This window comes from Globicephala melas, chromosome 13, assembly GCF_963455315.2.
Source record: "Globicephala melas chromosome 13, mGloMel1.2, whole genome shotgun sequence".
NCBI classification, from domain to species: Eukaryota; Metazoa; Chordata; class Mammalia; order Artiodactyla; family Delphinidae; genus Globicephala; species Globicephala melas.
Genome location: NC_083326.1, coordinates 64,251,830 through 64,270,548, shown reverse-complemented (window position 1 = coordinate 64,270,548; position 18,719 = coordinate 64,251,830). Strand labels below are relative to the sequence as shown.

Below are 18,719 nucleotides of genomic sequence, written 5' to 3'. Positions count from 1 at the left end.
TGGTGAGGACTGGGTCGGGGTGCAGCCCTGACTGTACTCTTCACACACACCCAGGAAGGGACCCCACAAAGCTTCCAAGGAAAGGCTAGGCCCTTGTGCTCTCCACCCCCCCAGCAGATACCTTTCCACCTACCTTTCTTCCTGGGTGCCCCCGGCCCCCACTCTGCCCTCTCCAGTTACGTGAGCTGGCTCCTGCCCAGGACAGCCACTGCAGCCACTCCCCAGCGTGGAGGGGCTGCAGTCCTGCCTCAATCTGCTCACCTGACAAATGGGGACGATACTTCCCCAGAGCGTGCATCTGAGGATGAACCAGGCAGTGCACACAAAGTGCGAAGGGCACCGGGAACTGAGGTCTGATTGCTGGGGGCAGTCTTGCTCACGCCCTGCCAGGGCTGGGTACACGGTGGGGCTAGATGTGCTCTGTTTGCCCCCTCCCCGGGGGTATGTGGGGCAGACAGTTACCAGACACCCAGCCCCACCGTGCCAGAGCCCATGGACCACAAACAGTGATTCTGACCTGGAGCTCCCACCCTCCAAGAGTCCCAGGATGGAGGTCGCAGTTCTCATGCATGGAAAAAACAGAAGCTCAGAGAAGTAGAGAGACCCAGCGGGGTCACCCAGCAAGGGCATGGCCGGGCCAGGTGAGGACTCTAGCATCCCAGGCAGGGGGCAAAGGCCCGGCTTGGGACACAGTAAAGCTGGGGGAGAGGCAGAGCAGTGCCGTCTGCTGAGAGACTCAGCGCCTGTCTAGTCTGGGCCTGTCTGGTCAGGGCCGCTGTGGCCTCCCCACAGCCATATTTGGGGCGGGAGCTGGGCCACCCAGGCCCCACCCTCGGCCTCAGCCTCTGGCGGCTCTCCCAGGCCCTGGGTGCCCCAGAGCTCTGGTGAGCATCCTAACCCCCCCAGCTCCCGATTCCAGAGCCACCAAGAACTCAACAGCCTGGAGCCACTCAACCCCCAAGGACTCCCCATGATGTAGGGGTCCTCTAGACACCTAGAGCTTCTGGGGTGTGAGGCCCTGGGCCAGTTTTCCCCATTTCAGAGTTGCTTCTTTTTTTTTTTTTTTTTTTTGTTGTTTTGTTTTTTTTGTGTGTGTGTGTGGTATGCGGGCCTCTCACTGTTGTGGCCTCTTCCGTGTGCTCTGGACGCGCAGGCTCAGCGGCCATGGCTCACGGGCCCAGCCGCTCCGAGGCATGTGGGATCTTCCCGGACCGGGGCACGAACCCGTGTGCCCTGCATCTGCAGGCGGACTCTCAACCACTGCGCCACCAGGGGAGCCCCAGAGTTGCTTCTTGAATGGCTGATCACCTGACAGAGCCCAGCCATACCGAGTGTGCCAGTGCTAAGTACTGATGGCTGTCGCAGCTCACCCGTATCTAGGCTAGGACGCTGCCAACTGCTCCACGGACACGCTCTCAGCCCCTGATGGGACCTCCCACCATCTCTGCAGTCATCATCCCCATTTCTCAGGTGAGGACCCGGAGCCCAGAGAAGTTAAACAACTTGTGGGGGACACAGCTGGCAGGTGGCGGGCTGTCTGCACTCACAGCCCACCCGCTACTTGCTACTCTGCTCTGCTCTTCAGGCTGGGGTCACCCTACCCCTGGAGGAGGGACACATGCTGGCCTCACCTTGGTGACAGAAGAGAAGGAAGGGGAAATGATTAAGTACCTGCCACTTCCCAGGCACTCTGGAGGCAGGTTCACTGAACCTCCCCACCCCCATCCCCGGCATAAGTTGGGGAGGATACGCATGCCAGGTCTCACATCAAGGATGTGGACCCCAGACTTACGTGACGAGCCATGACGGCCTGCACCGTCCCCTCCCCAGGAAGGTCTAGCCCACAGACCTCCAGGATAAATAGATTCCTTCCCCCCAACCCTGGCCAGGATCTGAGGACCCTCCCCAGAAAGGCCAGGGCTGCGTCGTTCCTGGGAGCCCCAAACAGCCCAGAGCCCAGCCTGAAAGCTCTGTTTATGCCCGCGAGCAGAAATTGCTCCTCTCCTCTGCCCCACCAGTGAGGCCTGAGCAGCCAGCCACAGAGGGAGGGTGGGTGTGCCTTCCTTTCCTGCTCCCACGAGGCACCAACTCCTCATGGATCCCCCATGAGGACCCCTGGATCATGGGACTGTCAGTGCAGCAGAAAGAGCCACGGGCTGAGATTCAGAAGGCCCAGTTCTGTGCTGTGGAGACCCTGGATGGAGTGACCCTGGGCAAGTCACTGTCCTCTCTTAGCCTCGACTCTCCTATCTGTCAAATGGGAATGGTGCCATGGCAAAGGGCTAAATGACCTCCATCTGCAATGCCCACTGCAGCATCTGGCGCAGAGAAGAGCCTCTTCCTGGTCTGGCTTCTTGCCCCGTGGGCCCTCCCCTCCCACACCTGGGAATCTGCTCCACCCAATTCCCTACAGCTCCCCTGAAGTTTCCAGACTTTAAATCGTAACAAAGGAGTTGCAGCTAGAAGGGAGCTCTCAGGCCTAGAGAGGAAAAGTGACTCGTGCTGGGTCCACCCACGAGCCAGGGGCCTCTTGCTCCCCGCCCACATCACGTTCATTGGTACTGGAGAGCGAATGAGCAGGAGGCACTAGGATCAAGGCCCCTGGGCAGTGGGGTCTTTTTCTTGGAGCCCACCATTTAAGGGCTCTTGGCCTCAGTTTCCCATTGCTGGGATAGGACACATGCTCCCTGCCCTGCCGACATCCCGCACTCTCTTCCCCAGTCCTTTCCGGCCTGGGGCCAGGGGCCCTCCCTAGCTGCAAGGCCTGGCAGGCAGCAACCTGATTCCTCAGATGGGTGTGCCAGTCCCCCCAGGGCAGCTGGGAGGCAGTGAGGCGGGGGGTGGGCATAGACCACGCCTGGCCTCATCTACAGCCCTGGGGGATTGGGGAGCAGGTGTCACCCCATTTCCCAGGGGAAGAAACAGAGCCCAGAGAGGTCAAGGTCTTGGCTCAGGGTCACACAGCAAGTCAGCCAAGAGCTGGGCCTAGACCTGGGGTTCATGCCTCCCCACCCATAGCCCCCATCCCCCCAGCTCTGGCCTGTCTCCAAAATCCACATTCCTGAGAAATGCGCCTCTTTGGAGAAGGTCTGCCTCCTCCTCGGCCAGCTGCCTCCCTCAGCCTGCCCTGGGGAGGGTGCCCAGCTCCTTCACCCCACCCTTCTCTGGCGGGCACCAAACCACAGCCTCAAACATACTCGAGGAATTTCTTGGGGAACTCAGCCTCCTGGCTGAGCTAGAGGCTTGGGGTCAGCCCCTGGGTCAACCTCCAATTAGGAAAATGGGAGGTACCTAGCAGAGGGGAAGTGAGGGAAGACCCCAGACTGGAAAGTGCTGGGTCTGTTTGCTGTTGGTCCAGCGGGACAGTTACTCATAGCTACTCTCTCTACTGTGGGCAGGAGGTGACCCTGAGGGGAGGGCATTTGGTTAGACTGTGAGGAAGGCAGGGAGCATCACCACGCCATCCTACGCCCCTCTGAGGCTCAGAGAGATCAAGCAACCTGCCCAAGTCACACCGCTAGTGGGGAGGCAGGTCCATCTCCCCCCACCTCCCCCGCTGGCTCCAGAAGGGAAGGCAGCGTCCACCCCACTGGGCGGCGGGTCTTTCATCAACCCTGAAGGCTGTGAACTGGGATGGATAAATATTTACAGAGCTTTTCTGGCCCTGCCAACAGCAGTCCGGGGATAAACGCATCGGAGGCGACCCCAAATGCTCCCTGCATATCTGCAGCGTGACAGACAACGGCCCAGCTCAGACCCAGACCCAACTGACACCGCACGAGCGGCAAAGTAGCAGCTGCAGGTGACGTCTCCAGTGTGCCTGGCTGAGCCCTCTCCTGGCCTCACCTCATATACTCTTCAGCCCAGCAGCGGGCACTCTTGCCTCCCACCCACCCAGACAAGACTGGGGTCGGGGGTGCTGAGGCTCCAGAGGGCTCACCTAGGGTCACGTGGTTCAAACCCAGGTCTCTCCTATACCCGAACCCCATGGATTCAACAGCTACCCAGGGTGATTTCTGACTCTGCCCCAAGGTCTAGGGGACCAGGAGGGGCTGGGAAAGAGGCAGGGTCCCTGGACTGGGGTGCCCACCACCCCTTCTGTCCTCTCCTGCTCCTATAGCCAGGGCAGGGGAGGGCAGAGCTGGCGTGGCTGGACAGAGGGGCCCAGACTGGCCAGACCTCCCTCCTCACTGGACTCTACCTGCCACCTCCCTAATGCTCCCATCCCTGCCTGGGCTGGCTGGATGCTCAGCTGGGCATCTGAGTGGGCTGGGTACCCAGCGGGCTCTGGGCCTGCAGTTGCCCAGGCTGTGACACCAGGCCCACCTGGCCGCCCCTGGGACTGGTCCCCCCAAGCGCCAGCCGGAGGGGAGGGTGCAGTTTTCCCAGGCACACACAGGCTGTCACACATGCCGGGCCCTCCTTCCTCTCCAGATCACACCTTCCTCTCCCTTCCCTGTCTGACCCTACGCCCTGCTCTCTGAGGGTCTCGACTCCCTGCTCTCGGCCCCTTCTTTCTCACCCAACTCATATAACACACACTAGCTCTCACACTCATGCTGCCTCCTGGCTCCACGCTCCCCAATATCACCACTCTCAGGTGCCAGGCGGTGGCGCCTCCTCCAGGCTCAGACCCCATTTCCCCGGCAAAGGCTGCCCTCCCCAGCGCTTCCTTAACCCTCCAGCCTGGAGGTGTGCTCACGGAGGCCACACATCTGGAGGCTGACGCCAGTCTGAGACCTGCTGGGCTTTGTCCCTGCAGTGAATAGGGGGCCCTGTAGCCACTCCCGCTGTACCTCCCCCAACACACACCCCAGTATCTCGGCCGGGCCGCCGAGGAGCAGGTCCCAGAGCTGGGAGGGGGGTGCGGAGTCCCGCTCACCAGCCTGAGCGATCCCGGCGCAGGCTCCACTTGCACACCTCCAGGGACGGGAAACTCACTATCTATCACGCCCCCAGGGACCCAGACAACTTTTCGGGTAACGGGCCGCGCCGGGCCACCCCGGGCATCCCCGTGGGTCCAGCTCGGCCACCGGGCCCAGCCCGCGTGCCCGGCGCCCCTCGGTGGGGGGTGGCCAGCCGGCGGCGGGCACTCACCGGCGACCGCGGGGCCCGGGCCAGCAGCGGCGGCGGCGGGAGCAGCAGCAGCAGCAGCGGGAGCAGGAGGGCGCGCGGGGCCGCGCCGCGGAGCCGGGCGGCCCAAGCCATCCGCCCCGGGGCTGCTGGGCCTGCTGGGCCGCGCCGGCCGCCGCCCCTTATAGCCTCCGCCCCGCCCCCGCCCGCCCGGCCCCGCCCCCGCGTCTTTTGTTCTGCACTCGCCCCGTGCTGGCGGCCAGGGTGGGGGAGGTGGGCGGGGAGGGCTGGCCAGGCGGGGGCCGGCCCGCGGACCCAGTCCTTCCCGGGCGGGCCGGCCCTGCGGTCTCAGGGGCCTGGTGCTGGGGGACCCTGGCCAGCCGGTGCTGCTCCGGGCCTCAGTTTCCCCGATGCGGTGGAGAGTCTGAGAGGCGCCGCGTTTCACTCCTCCCCCTCCTGACCAGGCCACCTTTGGAAGGCGCATCCCTAGCTGGTCTCCCTGGGGGCCTGACCTCTGACCTCCTGTTAGCCTGTGACAGGTGGCGGTACCCACGGGCAAGTTCTGCCACTCCTCAGAGCCTCAGCTGATCCATCTGGAAGATGGCACTATAGCCCCTGTGAGGAAAGGGATATTAAAGTGTGCCCCAGAGGAAACTGAGGCATATGGAGGCGGCTGGCCAGGACCCCAGCTTGGCGCAGAACCATAGACAATTATAGATGGGGAAACTGAAGCCCTAAGAGGGAGGGACGAGATCAGGCTTTTCCAAACCAGCAGGCAGGCAGAGGGGTCAGAAGGCCCTCTAGCTGGTCAGCTGGAGGGAGGGTACGGTCAGAAAGCCATGGGGGGCAGTGTCTGAGTGGGGCACTGGGGGCCCAGGCTGCCCCTTGGTCAGGGACTAACAGGCTCCTCTGGCCCCCTCCGGCCCAGCTTCCTGAGACCGAGGATAAGTAGGTGAGAATCAGAGGAGGGGGTGATGACCACACTCTGGAAGGGATCCTCCAGGCTCATATACTCTCTGTGATGACCAGGGACCTCACCAGCTTGCCAGGCAATCCGCTCCATCATGGGCAATGCTGGGGAGCCAGGACACAGGCGGTGGCTCCCGTCCTGGCGGGCGGGGTGCTGAGCTGCCTCAGTGTGAGGCTGTGGGCACCCGTCCTGGGCCTAGGAGGCGGTGTGGGGAGGGGGAGGAGAGGGACACTGGCTGACTCAGTCCTCCCTCCGGGTTCCAGTCCGGGGAGCCTTCACAGCTTCTCCAGAGAGGCTCTACAGAGACCCCTAGAGGGCAAGGAGAGGAAAGACAGCAGTGATTTTTACTACCTGGGCTGTTTGCCATCTTTTTCTTTAAAGTGATCTACTTTTAAAAATTGAAATGCCTACTTCAGCCTCATTTTAGCCACATTGGTCAAGAAGTCATAGATTTAACGCAGAGCGGTTTGGTCGTTAGTCGGAGGAGCTTCTTCCATTAGTTCGGAGACTGCGGCTCTTCATTGGGCAGCAGGAGCGGTGCGGCTGTCGGAGAAGCGGCGAACTTAGGCATTGGGTGAAAGAAATTGGCCCGAACCAAGCAGACTGCTCGTAAGTCCACGGGTGGCAAAGCGCCCCGCAAACAGCTGGCCACTAAAGCGGCCAGGAAAAGCGCCCCCTCTACCGGCGGGGTGAAAAAACCTCATCGCTACAGGCCCGGGACTCTTGCGCTTCGAGAAATCCGTTGTTACCAGAAATCCACCGAGCTTCTGATCCGGAAGCTGCCTTTCCAGAGGTTGGTGAGGGAGATCGCCCAGGATTTCAAAACCAACTTGAGGTTCCTGAGTGTCGCCATTGGTGCGCTTCAGGAGGCTAGTGAAGTGTACCTGGTGGGTTTATTTGAAGATAGTAATTTGTGTGCCATCCACGCTAAGAGAGTCACCATCATGCCCAAAGACATCCAGTTGGCTAGCCGGATACGGGGAGAGAGAGCTTAAGTGAAGGCAGTTTTTATGGTGTTTTGTAGTAAATTCTGTAAAATACTTTGTTTAATTTGTGACTTTTTTTGTAAAAATTGTTTATAATATGTTGCACTTGTACTTAACTCATTCCGTCTTTCACTCAGGATGAATGCAAAAAGTGACTGTTCACAGATCTCAGTGATGTGAGCACTGTTGCTCAGGAGTGACAAGTTGCTAGTATGTAGAAGGGATGGGTGATATTTCTTGCTTCTCATGATGCATGTTTCTGTATGTTAATGACTTGTTGGGTAGCTATTAAGGTACTAGAATTGATAAATGTGTACAGGGTCCTTTTGCAATAAAACTGGTTATGACTTGAAAAAACTCATAGATTTGATGAGCTAATTGTATGTTTTTTTCCGATACACATGAAAATATAGACAGTAAAAATATTTGTGTAAAAAATATATATATATATATATATATTTGTGTAACTACCTTAAGTGGTCTTGAGTGCCTCCAGGGGAGCATGGCCTTGCTTTGCGGAACCACAGTCCACCTGTCATGGGAGCTCAAGTAACAACATCCCACGTTGTAGGCCGCAGTGGAGAGCCATGGTTACAGCAAGCTGGGCTGGTCACAGAGGGCTTCCTGCAGGAGGAGGACCCTGATCAGCCTAGGAGGGCCAGTTTGGCAATAGGAACAAGTGGTCAGTGGCTGCATGAGCAAAGCGGTGGAGGCTGGACCAGGCCTGGCATGTCTATGAGGAGAGAGCAGCCACCCTTCACATGCTTCCCTCACCTCGAGGCCAATGGTCACCCCTACTGCAGAGAGGAGAAAATTTTGGCCCAGGCCCAGATGAGGGTCAGGGGAGGGCCCTGCTTCCCAGGCTGGCTGACAGGACTGTGTGGTTGGGACACAGTAGAGACATGCTGAGCCTGCCAGGCACTGCCCATGTCCCCTGCGTCCCTTCTGCCCCTTCCTCACAGAGGGGACTCCTCTCCCCACCTGGGACCCCTCCCCCACGATTTTGCTGTGGGCGATTTCATCCTCCCCACAGTCCTGGTGCTGGGAGGACTCCCTCGGTCATAGGGGACAGTGATGATGGGGTGGTAAAGAGGTCAGGACCTCTCCCCGCTAAGGGTAGCAATAAAAGACTATGAAAACCTCCAGTTCCCAAAGGGCTGGGAAGCGTCTTAAATTCGGCATTGCCCTGCCCTGGGCCTGGAACCAAGGTGGTAAAATTCGAGGCCACAGGATTCAAACCCGCACAAACACCTCTAGGTTACGGCCTTTGGGAGGGACACGCTGCATAAACGCTGTAGGGGTCTGGCGCTGCATCCGTGGGGCAGGGGGTCGGGTTGGGTGGAGGGCCACGCAGGGGGCCTCGTCGCACCCCAGCGGGGGCTGCCCGCGCCCCGCAGGGATTTTGCCGGGAAGGAGTCCGAGAGCGGTCCGGACGCCCCCTGGCGGGAGCTCTGGGGACCTTCGCGGAGGGTGGGTGCTTCTTCCCCTGCCCAGTCCACCCGCGACCCTGAGGCCACGCCGGAGCCAGCGAGCCCGGTCCGATTGGAGGGGGAGGAGCAGGGACCGGCCTCCTGGTGCCCCACTTTCCGAGCGCGGGAGAGCCCCTAGCTCCACTCCCAGAGCTCCGCGGTGGTCTTTGAAGGGCCAGGCTTCGCTCCTGCGTACGCCCTCGGCGCCCTGCGACAGCGGCCCGTGTCCCCAGGGCGCACATAGCTCGGGCCAGGAGCTGGGAGGGAGCAGGGTCACCGGCAACGGGTGCTGCCTGATGGAGAGGCCGGGTGACCCGCGAGGGTGCAGCCTGGCCCCGGGTCCCGAGCCTCCGGCCGGGGGCGTGGCCCCGCGGCCCCGCCCCGGCCCCGCCCAGCAGCGCCGGCCGTGACAGGCGCCGCCGCCTTCGTCCCCGAACCGGAGCAGCAGTCACCGTTGCTGTCTCCGACTCGGTTCAGCCGGTCCCACCGCCGCCACCATGCCCCGGGGGAGCCGCAGCATGGGCGCCCGGGCAGCCAGGTGGGAGCGGGACGAGGGCCCGCAGGGTGGGGTCTGGGGAAGCGCGGCCCCCAAGGTCGTGACAGCGTGACCTTGGCGGCTGCTGCGCCATCTTGGCGGGGGAGGGGCGGGGGTACCGCAATCAGGCGTCTAAGACGGTGGTCGTCCACCCTCCGGGAGGAGGAGAGGGTGGCTCTCCGGAGCTGCGGGCCCCTGGGGCCGCCGGCCTGGAGTCCGGCCGGGATTAACCCAGCTTCTTCCCATCCCGCAGCCGCAGCGCCGCGCCCCCTGCCCACCCGCCCGCGCACCCGCCGCCCTCGGCCGTGGCCCCGGCCCCCGCCCCGTCGGGCCAGCCCGGCCTGATGGCGCAGATGGCGACCACGGCCGCCGGAGTGGCCGTGGGCTCGGCTGTGGGACACGTCATGGGCAGCGCCCTGACCGGAGCCTTGAGCGGGGGGAGCTCAGAGCCCGCCCAGGCTGCTGCCCAGCAGGTGAGCAAGGGTTCAGGGGAAACTGAGGCCGCCTTCTCTCAAGGCCACTGAGCGGGGAGCTGCTGGAACGTCCAGCGAGGAGTGTCCAGGGTGTCCAGAGCTGCCTCGGCCAGGGACTGTGCCCAAGAAGGGTCCTATTAGTCGCTCTGCTGTTGGTCTCTGGTCACAGGACGGCTCTCCCTGCCCCTCCCCTGACGCCAAGGTCCCTAGACCCCGTGGACAGACACCAACCAGCCCTTTAAAGATGGGGAAACTGAGGCCCTTAGGGTCTCAGAGACTGGCCCAAGGTCACCTAAACCTAGTAGAAGGGAGGGATGTTGAAGTTCCTGAGTCCGTGTTCTCTCTCCCAGGTAGACCCTTCCTGTAGCCCCTGCACCCAAGGGTGAAGGGTAGCCAGTGACTCTGGATCTGTTCCCTGCTGGCCTGTCCCCCACTGGGCACCCCACCAGTCCTGAACCAAATTCTGGCTTAGTGGTGGGGTCGGGGGTAATGAGGATCAGTGTTGCTGAGCAGGAAGGTGCTAGAACTTGTGGGGGTGGGGCTCATACTCTAGCAGAGCACTGGGCTTTTCTAGAACCTTCTCTCACCTCCCACCCCCACCTGCCAGCATACCTGTTATGAGGCAGCTGGGAATGCTGTCTGTACCAGCACCAACTGGGTGGCTTTGAGAGGGCTGTGGGCTCACCCTGTTTCAGGGATGGAGCAGCTGAGGCTACACAGGGCAGGCTGGGCCTGGCAGGGCTGGGGGCGTTAGGAGGGGCAGCTGGCACCCCCGGCTCTGGAGTCCTCTTCTGGGTGCCAACCCCAAGCTGACCTTGCTGCTTCCTGTGCTGTAACCTCAGGCCCCGGCCCGCGCTGCCACGCAGCCCCAGCAGATGGGGCCCTGCGCCTATGAGATCAGGCAGTTCCTGGACTGCTCCACCACTCAGAGCGACCTGACCCTGTGTGAGGGCTTCAGCGAGGCCCTGAAGCAGTGCAAGTACAACCACGGTGAGCTGGGAGGCCCTGACCCCTGCTGGGGCGGGAGCGTGGTCTCTCCTCCTGTACCTTCGGCCTGACCTCCACCTGTGCCGGCCCTCCCTCTGCAGGTCTGATCTCCCTGCCCTGAAGAGACCGGTGCAGATTCACGGGCCAGCCCTGCAGCCACTTTCACACCTTCACCGACAGCAAGACCATGACATCAGATTGTACCCACGTAGCTGAGACTGGGAGTGAGGAGAGGGTTTCTCACCCCACAGATGATCCAAGACGAAAATGTGCAATTAATAGTTTATGTTAGATCCGAGCCTGCTGTGTCCACTCTCATTGGACTTTCTGCGGGTGGGGGAGGATGAATGGATGTCTCACTGTGGACTGGGATGCTTCACCTTCAGCTGGTGTCGTGGTTGGGGAGGGTGACCTTGTAATCCTGTGTAATCTGACAGCCTCGGGCAGTCCAGACTGGGTGGTGAGGCATTAGCAGGTGACCATAAGCCTCAAGGGCGTCTGACTCCTGGGGCTGGAATCCCTGGAGGAGCGGTGCTGTCTCCTCTCAGGGACCCCTGCCCCTCCACCCTTCTCATCTCTGCCTCTGGATCCCTTTCTCCGCACCCACACCTTAGGGGCCCCGCGGCGGCCTCATGTTCTGTCAGTGACCTTGCAATTTCCCAGAAATTCCAGATTCTGCAAGAGGAATACTGCTGGGCCTTTGCACCTGATCACACCAGGCAGAGGTCACGGCCAACCCCCTTGGATCTGAGTCCAGCTCAGCCACTTGGCCGTGATGTGCCAGGTCACGGGGCCTGCCGGAACAGAGGTGCTGGCCCTTCAGACGCCATCACACACTCTGTGCTGCTGCCTTCACTGAGTTCATTCAGCAGCTCTGCACTGAGCACCTACGGTGTGCCAGGCCCTATTCCACATCTCCCCGCCCTTGTGCAGGCATTTAGCCTCCAGCGGATGGTGGGGACCTGTCGCTGGATATAGTGTCTTCCATCGTGTGGGTGTATGTGTGTCTCTGAGGGGGTTGGCATTGGGGTCCACCTCTCAGCACACACATCTGTCCCCTGGGAAGGGGTCCCATATCTGGGTATGAGCATCCCCCCAGGGATCCATGTCTCCTCCTTACCTGGCTCTCGGCCCCAGCTAGTGGGTCCCAGGCAGCAGGAAGCCCACCCTTCGGGGCCGTGAAGGAGGGCCTTGCTCCTGGTGGCCACGCAGAGTGCCGGCACGCCTTCTCCAGCCATCGCCCGGGGGAGGGGAAGGCCCGACAGCCAGCGCAGCTCCTCTGGAAGGCCCCAGAAGCCCTGCCTGTGGGGGACTGGTGGGAAGGCACATCCTCCCCCTGGGGCTCTCCTGTGACACTCACCTGCCAGCTCTGGACACCGCTCATCCAGGTTCTCCAGGAGGGACTCATAGCAGGTGGGGGCCCCGCCCTCACCCTCTGCGGAGGGAAGAAGGCTGATTCCTGGCTGGCCTGGTGGTCCACACCCCCACCTCTCACTCTGGACCTGTTTGCTGGCCCACAGTGGGGTCAGGACAGGGCATTGGATGGGAAGTTCAGGGCTAGGTCCTGGCCAAAGCAGGGGCTCGGCAGGGCTTGGGTGGTCTGTGGCTGCTCTTCCCCATCTTATATTCCAGCATAGCTGCACAGGGGGAATCTGGGGCCCCACTTACTGATGATCTGCACTAGGACATAGATCCCACGCTCCTGCAGCAGGGGGCTGCCCATGGAGGGCGCCAGGGAAGGCCCCTCCTCTAGTCCCTCAGCCAGGTTCCAGGTGCCCATCCTCAGCCAGGAGGGCTATGGTCACTGGGGGAGCAGAGAGGGAGGCAGGGCAGGGCTGGAATCCCTACCTGGGGGCCCTCAGAGGTTCTCCCAGCACCCCTCCCTGCTCCCTCACCATTTGGGGGCACCTGCCCCCTCTGCCTCAGGTGGGTGATGAGGAGCACCAGGCTGCACCAGGGGTTCACCAGCTCCCAGCAGCCAGCTGTGGGAGAGGAGCAGAGGTGAACGAATGGCACCCTCTACTCCCCCCAAACTGGGACCCTCTGCCTCCCTCCCGTCTCTTCCCTACAGAGCAGGGAATGGGGCTATGAGATTAGGGGCTATGAGATTAGGAACGTACCCCCTTCCATCTCCCAAGATGTCGGTGACCGGGGTGCACAACTTCTGTCTTTCTCACGCGACCCTCCCCTCCCACTTCAGCCCCACCTCCGGCACCTGACAGCCCCTCACCCCCTACCCCGCACCAGCCCCGCCTCCACCAGAAGGTCAGGAATTTGCAGCTGGGGCTAGAGCTTTAGGTGCCTCATGCCCCCTGAAGCTGGAGGACCACTGACCAGCTAAGGGATGGAGCAGTTTGAGCATTTGCTCCACGGCAGCGGCTTGGTGGCTGCGTGTCCCGTGCGCTCCTAGAGGAGCCCACATGCATTTCCCAGGACCCAGCCGGGGTTTCCCCTCAAGGGACTCTCCGCGGACGCTCCCATCCCTTACCATGTGTACCCCTTCCCCACGCCGCCTCCCCACTCTCCCTCAAGGCAGAGGGAATGTACCCCCACCAGTCTTCCGGGACAGGGGACCCCCCCTTACCTCCAGACATCACCGTGATAAACATGGCTGCGGGGGGAGGAGACAGATGTGGGGGCTTTGATCCCCCAACCCCCAACTTCCTGACTAAGGAAGGAGCTGGGGCTGAGATCTACCGCATGTGGCGCCCTGCGGGAGATGTGTGTGTCGGGGATGGGGGAGTGATGGGTGGGTGGGTGGGTCCAAGTGCAGCTCCCCGCTCAGCTGCCCTTGGGGCTGGGCTCCACCAGCCCAGGGGGTCCTTGCAGCTAGTCCAGGAGACTTGGCCTCCTCTTCCTCCCGCTAGCTAGATCAGAGTACAGAGAAGACTCAGGTCCTCCCAGCTTCCAAGCTGGTCTCCATGGGAGTGGGAGCTGCCAAGAGGTCTAGGCAGGAAATGCCTTCCCCCCAGTATCCCGGTAACGGGCTCTGGGGAGGGTCCGGACATTCCCTGACGCAGGGCTCTAGTGGGGGCTGGAGCCTCAGCGACCAGGGATGTCCAGAGACCACATCCCCTCACCAGTAGAGACAGAGCTTCCAGGCTGAAAGCAGGGGAGATTCCTAGGGGTGGGGTGCTGGCGTGGCTGTAGCAGGAGCGGGATCCTCACCAACCTCACAGGCTCCCTATCAACTCAAGGCCCCCTGCCCTGGGCTCACTCCCAGCCTCCCTCTCTTCTGTCCTTGTTTCTTTCCCTTCTTAGTCAAGTTTATTGAGTTATGGTTTACAGACAGTAAAATTCACTTTTGAGTGAACAAAACACTTTTGAGTGTTTTCCAGTTGTGACAAGTCTCACAGAACCACCACCAGTCTGGATACACAACATTTCCATCACTCTCCCAAATTCCTTCATGCCCCTTTGTGGTCACCCCAGCCCCTGGCAAGCGCTGCAGTGTTCCCTGCCCCCACCTCTTCCAGACTGTCGCGTCCCAGAGAGGGAAGCAGCAGACAGTGCGGAGCCTTTCAGGTGCGGCTGCTTTCACCTAGCTCCATGCGTGCAGGATTCACGGGGTAGTCAACCGGTGTCAATGGGTCCTTCCTTTCATCACCCGGGAGGGTCCCACTGCCTGGAGGTGCCGCGGTCTGTGGATCCACTCACCTGCTGCTGTTTGGATTGTTTCCCGTTTTGGGTGATTATGAGTAAAGCCAGTACAGACACTCACCAGCAGGTCTCTGGGTGAAGAGACGTTTCCATTTCTCTACTGTAAACCTCAGCAAGAGGGATTGCTGGGTCCTCTGGGGAGAGTATGTTTAACTTTGTAAGAAACTGCCATTGTTTTCCAGCGTGGGCAGCGTTTGCATTGCCCCTCTTTCCGTCTGGTTGTGGTTGGGCCTCTGGACTCATGGCGGGTCAGGATACCTCCTTCTTAGCTGCCCTGCCACTGCTCCCCGGTGATTACACTATTCATCCACCCTCTGCAGGCAGAGCTCAAGGCAGGAGGCAGGAGGAGGCCCAGATCCTCCCCGCAGCTCATCAGCATCACTCTGCCTCTGGACAGGACTTGCCTCAGTGCTCACACCTGTAAAGCAGTGAGAGGCACCGCTCACGGCACCACTCGCACCGCTCACAGCACCACGGGCAAGTTAGCGTGAGGACGGAACGCAATTAACCCTTTTGAGTGCTACCTGGGTGCTCAGCCTGCAGCAGGCACTCAGAGGCAGCACTGGGGAAAGCCCTGGGGCAGCGTTTCCCAAACTTACAGGCAGGGCACTTTCTTCCAAAATCTGGGGACCCGTGTCCTGCAGAACACAGCCCAGGAGTGGCTGCAGCCAGATTCTGGAAGGAATGGAACTCCCGGCCTGGACCCTCAGCTCCAATGACCACCCCTCTTTTCCGAGGGGTTTGTCTTTAGTGCCACTGAGGAGGGATCTTTTGTCTTGAGTGTCATGGAGGTGCTCTAAGGAGGTGTTAGGACTGGAGTGGGACCCACAGTGGGAGCTTTGTAACCTTCCCCAAGCGAGCTCTCAAGGCTACAAAGTAATGAGAGCACACTGCTTTAACTTGTTTTATTATTTTTTAGGTATTTGGTAAGGCCAGCAGATCAGGAGATGATTGCCATTGAGAAGCTGGTTTGTTACAGTTCCCAAGTGGAGGAGGCATGACACCCCATGGTGCGGGAGGCCACATGGGAAAGCACCAGGGCTGGTCAGGAGGCAGAGAGAGAGGGGGAACTCTGGGCGGGAGCCTCTATCGTGGTTTCTGAGGGAAGGAACAGTGAGGTGGGGTGAGCAGGCTCAGGGTTGGCTGTTTGGAATAACTTCATGCTCTGGGGCACAGGAACCGTCCCTGGTTGTCTGGTACTTACTTGTCCTGGGTGACAGGGCAGGAGGGCAGTGGCCCAATGAGAGAGCCCCGTAGGGGAGGTGGTCAGGGGAGTGTGGACTCAGGAATGGTTGGTTTGCATTTGAAAAGTGTTACTGTCTCTAGGAACTGGCTGACCCTGGGAAGGCCTGTCCCTCCAAGGTCAGCAAGGCCCCAGATGTCAAAGCATCAGGATAGAGAATATAAAAGGCATGATTAATACACACAAAGTCCTATCTATGTTTTTGTTTTTGTTTTTGTTTTTGTTTTCTGGCTGCAACATGCAGCTTGTGGGATCTCAGTTCCCTTACCAGGGGTTGAACTCAGGCCACGCAATGAAAGCCCAGAATCCTAACCACTAGGCAACCAAGGAACTCCCACAAAGTCCTATCTTTGCATCTTCACAACACTTGGACTGGCACAATGCTCGTCTTTTGTTTCCAGATGAGGAAACTGAGGCACAGAGAGGGGAACTTGGCTGAAGTTGTGCAGTCAAGAGGAGGAGGATCTGGGATTCAGGTTTGAATCCCAACGCGGGTTGAATCCCAACCAAAGTCAGCTCCCCTCGGTTTGGCAAACTCTCTTGCCCACAACAGGAGTGCAGATAGGCACAACCATGTCGGGAACCCTGGTGGTATCTACTAAAACTAAACAGAAAGGGGACTTCCCTGGTGGTCCAGTGGTTAGGACTCTGCGCTTCCACTGCAGGGAGCACGGGTTCGATCCCTGGTTGGGGAACTAAGATCCCGCATGCTGCGTGGTGCGATGCGGCCAAAAAAAACACAACACTAAACGGAAACGTTCCCTGTCCTGGGTGTCTGTCCAGCAGAAACCAGAGCTCAGGTGCACCAACGACACAGGCAGGAATGCTCGCAGCAGTTCTCCTTGAAATAGCCAAAGATGAAAGCACCCGAATGGCTAGTAACAGGAGATGGATAAACTAACTGTGGCTATCCACACAGTGGCTTACACACAGCTGTGACAACGAATTAAACATTGCTGCACACACGGATGACTCATAATGTTTAACAAAAGAAGCAGAAACAAAAGAGGACACACTATCACTCCATTTATAGCTGACGTTCTACAGCAAAACTGATTAACCACAGAGTCCCACTTGGTTACTGTTGGGGGCTAAGAGGGTGTTACTGGCAGGGGAGGCGAATGAGGGAGCCTTCTGGGGTGATGGAAATGTTCTAAATCTTGGTCTGGGTAGAGGCTGCAGGGATATATATATATAAAATCATTGAGCCATACATGTAAGATTTGTGCACTTGACCGTATGAGTTATACCTCAGTGAAGAGCAGCCACCTGCTCTAACTGCACATGTGGATTTCCGGGCTTCTGTTCTCAAGAAGGCCCTGTGCGGCTGGGATGCTGACGTTTGGGAAGATAAGGTCTGGCTGCTGGGCCCCAGCACCACCCTCCCACCGTGTCAGTGGGCTGATTTGCATGCCCTGTCGTGGTCCAGCAGCCTCCCCAGTGTGCCCTGAAGCACCTGGAGCATGCCCAGCGCAAGCCCAACAAGCGACTCCCACCTGCCTCCCTGCCTCTGGCCATGGCCTGTCAGCATCTGGCCCTCCTTCTGACTGGGGTCCTCCTAGCAGGTGAGCCCTCCCTGGGCCTTGCTCACCCAGGGGTGGAGTGGGAAACAGCACACTGGCTCTGGAAGCCCCCTGTAAGGAAGCAAATCCATGTGGTCAGTGGGGAAGGTTTTGGAAGGGTCCTTGAGGTGGAGAGGAGAACCGGCCACAGGTGGCCCTGCCCCAGACTTGAGGCAAGTCACTTCTCTATGTGGGCCTCAGTTTCCCCATTTGTGAATGACCAGATTGCTAGGGTCCCTTTGGACTCTGACTCTTGGGGGTCTCAGAGACTCATCACCTTTTGAGTTTTTCAGAGGGGAAGCTGGTGTGGGCTGGTTCCTACCCCACAGGGCCTCAGGGACAAGCTAACCCTGAGAAGGTTCTTCAGCAGCCAGTGGCCGGAGGCTGAGCCAATGGGTAGTAACAGCTCAGGAGGCTTCTTGGGGGGTCATCAGTCTGTAGCCAGGGTTTGGACAAGCCAGTGTGACCAAAGTGATAGGGGTCTGAAGGGCAAGGGACGAGGGTGGGCAGCCCAGAGACCACCAGCACACCCTCTGAACTCTAGATCCTTAGCTGAACATGGCTCCTTGGGAACATGACACTAATGGGGGCTTAGGGGTCGCCAGCTCTGTGCCCCACCCAGTGACGATCCCATGGCACCGGGCTGTGAGCTTTTGGGAGAGGATTCTCCTGGGAGTCTGACCAAGACTTTGTGGGGCAGGGGCAGGAAGGAAGGGGCCCAGGCAAGACCTGAGTGTGTCTGTCTCTCTCAGCCTCCCAGCCAACCCTCACCCAGCCGGACACACTGCTGGTCTTCCCAGGCCAAGTGGCCCAACTCTCCTGCATGCTCAGCCCCCGCTATGCCACGGTCGGGGACTACGGCGTGTCTTGGTATCAGCAGCGGGCAGGCAGCGCCCCCCGCTTGCTCCTCCACTACCGCTCAGAGGAGGACAACCACCGCCCCCCTGACATCCCTGACCGCTTCTCGGCAGCCACGGATGCAGCCCATAATGCCTGCATCCTGACCATCAGCCCCGTGCAGCCTGAAGACGCTGCAGATTATTACTGCTCCGTGGGCTACATACCCTAGGGGTGGGGTGTGGGATGAGTGCCTTCTGTCTGCCTCCCACTTATGCTCCTGACCTTGGGACCCTCCCTTTCTCTGAGCCTTGATTTTCCTCCTTTGTAAAATGGGTTAATAATCAACATGTCAACAGTAACTATTCTGAGGGCCATGAGATCCTGGCTGAAAAAGTGACTGTGAGATGCAAGAGGGAAGAGATATGGGAACATATGTATATGTATAACTGATTCACTTCGTTATAAAGCAGAAACTAACACACCATTGTAAAGCAATTATACCCCAATAAAGATGTTAAAAAAAAAAAAGCTCAATAAAAAAAATAAAAAGAAAAAGTGACTGTGGTTGGTCTGGGAGTGTGGGGGTAGGGATTCTGGGGATTTTTGCAGAAGGGGAAGCACCTGAGACCCTTGGGTGGGGCCCCACCTCCCTACCAGCCCCCAGGGGGCTCAGAATGGGGGCTCTTGCCTTCCTGTGACTGGAAGAGCTGGAGTGAGAGAAAAAATAACCAGCCCTTGCTGGTCCCAGCTCTGCATGGCTGGTTGTGGTCCAACACACACAGGGTCAGTGGACTGGGTCCCTAGGAGCCCCTGCCTACTCCTGGATGGGGCTAGGAGGCACATGAGGGCCAGGACGGAAGGTGCTGAAGACAGGTGGGCAGATGGCAGGGGGAGAATGGGCAGCAGCCATCCTTGGGTAGA

At 59.6% G+C, this 18,719-nt stretch overlaps 4 protein-coding genes across 4 annotated transcripts; 3 read left to right on the top strand and 1 right to left on the bottom strand.

The window, feature by feature from the left end:
• Positions 1-5,483: 5,483 nt before the first annotated feature.
• LOC115841962 (histone H3.3A-like) lies at positions 5,484-7,390 on the top strand. Its single transcript, XM_030836410.2, has 3 exons — positions 5,484-5,495; positions 5,613-5,690; positions 6,625-7,390. Exons 1-3 carry the CDS (start codon positions 5,484-5,486, stop codon positions 7,036-7,038), a joined length of 504 nt encoding a protein of 167 aa, XP_030692270.2. The 3' UTR covers positions 7,039-7,390.
• Positions 7,391-8,879: 1,489 nt separating this feature from the next.
• CHCHD10 (coiled-coil-helix-coiled-coil-helix domain containing 10) lies at positions 8,880-10,791 on the top strand. Its single transcript, XM_030836273.3, has 4 exons — positions 8,880-9,036; positions 9,287-9,506; positions 10,349-10,496; positions 10,595-10,791. The coding sequence occupies exons 1-4, from the start codon at positions 8,996-8,998 to the stop codon at positions 10,612-10,614; spliced, it is 429 nt and encodes a 142-aa protein (XP_030692133.1). The 5' UTR covers positions 8,880-8,995; the 3' UTR covers positions 10,615-10,791.
• A 731-nt stretch (positions 10,792-11,522) lies between these two features.
• C13H22orf15 (chromosome 13 C22orf15 homolog) lies at positions 11,523-13,102 on the bottom strand. Its single transcript, XM_030836411.2, is given in 7 exon segments — positions 11,523-11,744; positions 11,747-11,772; positions 11,854-11,928; positions 12,162-12,255; positions 12,257-12,297; positions 12,389-12,475; positions 13,078-13,102. Coding segments are annotated over 7 exon segments (462 nt in total). The 3' UTR covers positions 11,523-11,630.
• A 3,810-nt stretch (positions 13,103-16,912) lies between these two features.
• On the top strand, positions 16,913-18,027 carry VPREB3 (V-set pre-B cell surrogate light chain 3). The gene is made up of 2 exons (XM_030836697.2): positions 16,913-16,961; positions 17,711-18,027. Exons 1-2 carry the CDS (start codon positions 16,913-16,915, stop codon positions 18,025-18,027), a joined length of 366 nt encoding a protein of 121 aa, XP_030692557.2.
• Positions 18,028-18,719: the final 692 nt, after the last annotated feature.

What these genes read in the sequence shown, in the direction of transcription:
- LOC115841962 (XM_030836410.2), top strand. An exon ending in AAGATGGCACTATAGCCCCT is followed by an intron (nt 5,691 to 6,624) that starts GTGAGGAAAGGG and finishes ATTGGGTGAAAG; the next exon opens with AAATTGGCCCGAACCAAGCA.
- VPREB3 (XM_030836697.2), top strand. Translation starts at nt 16,913, where the DNA reads ATGGCCTGTCAGCATCTGGCCCTCCTTCTGACTGGGGTCCTCCTAGCA. An exon ending in GACTGGGGTCCTCCTAGCAG is followed by an intron (nt 16,962 to 17,710) that starts GTGAGCCCTCCC and finishes TGTCTCTCTCAG; the next exon opens with CCTCCCAGCCAACCCTCACC.
- CHCHD10 (XM_030836273.3), top strand. Translation starts at nt 8,996, where the DNA reads ATGCCCCGGGGGAGCCGCAGCATGGGCGCCCGGGCAGCCAG. An exon ending in CCCAGGCTGCTGCCCAGCAG is followed by an intron (nt 9,507 to 10,348) that starts GTGAGCAAGGGT and finishes CTGTAACCTCAG; the next exon opens with GCCCCGGCCCGCGCTGCCAC. An exon ending in GCAGTGCAAGTACAACCACG is followed by an intron (nt 10,497 to 10,594) that starts GTGAGCTGGGAG and finishes CTCCCTCTGCAG; the next exon opens with GTCTGATCTCCCTGCCCTGA.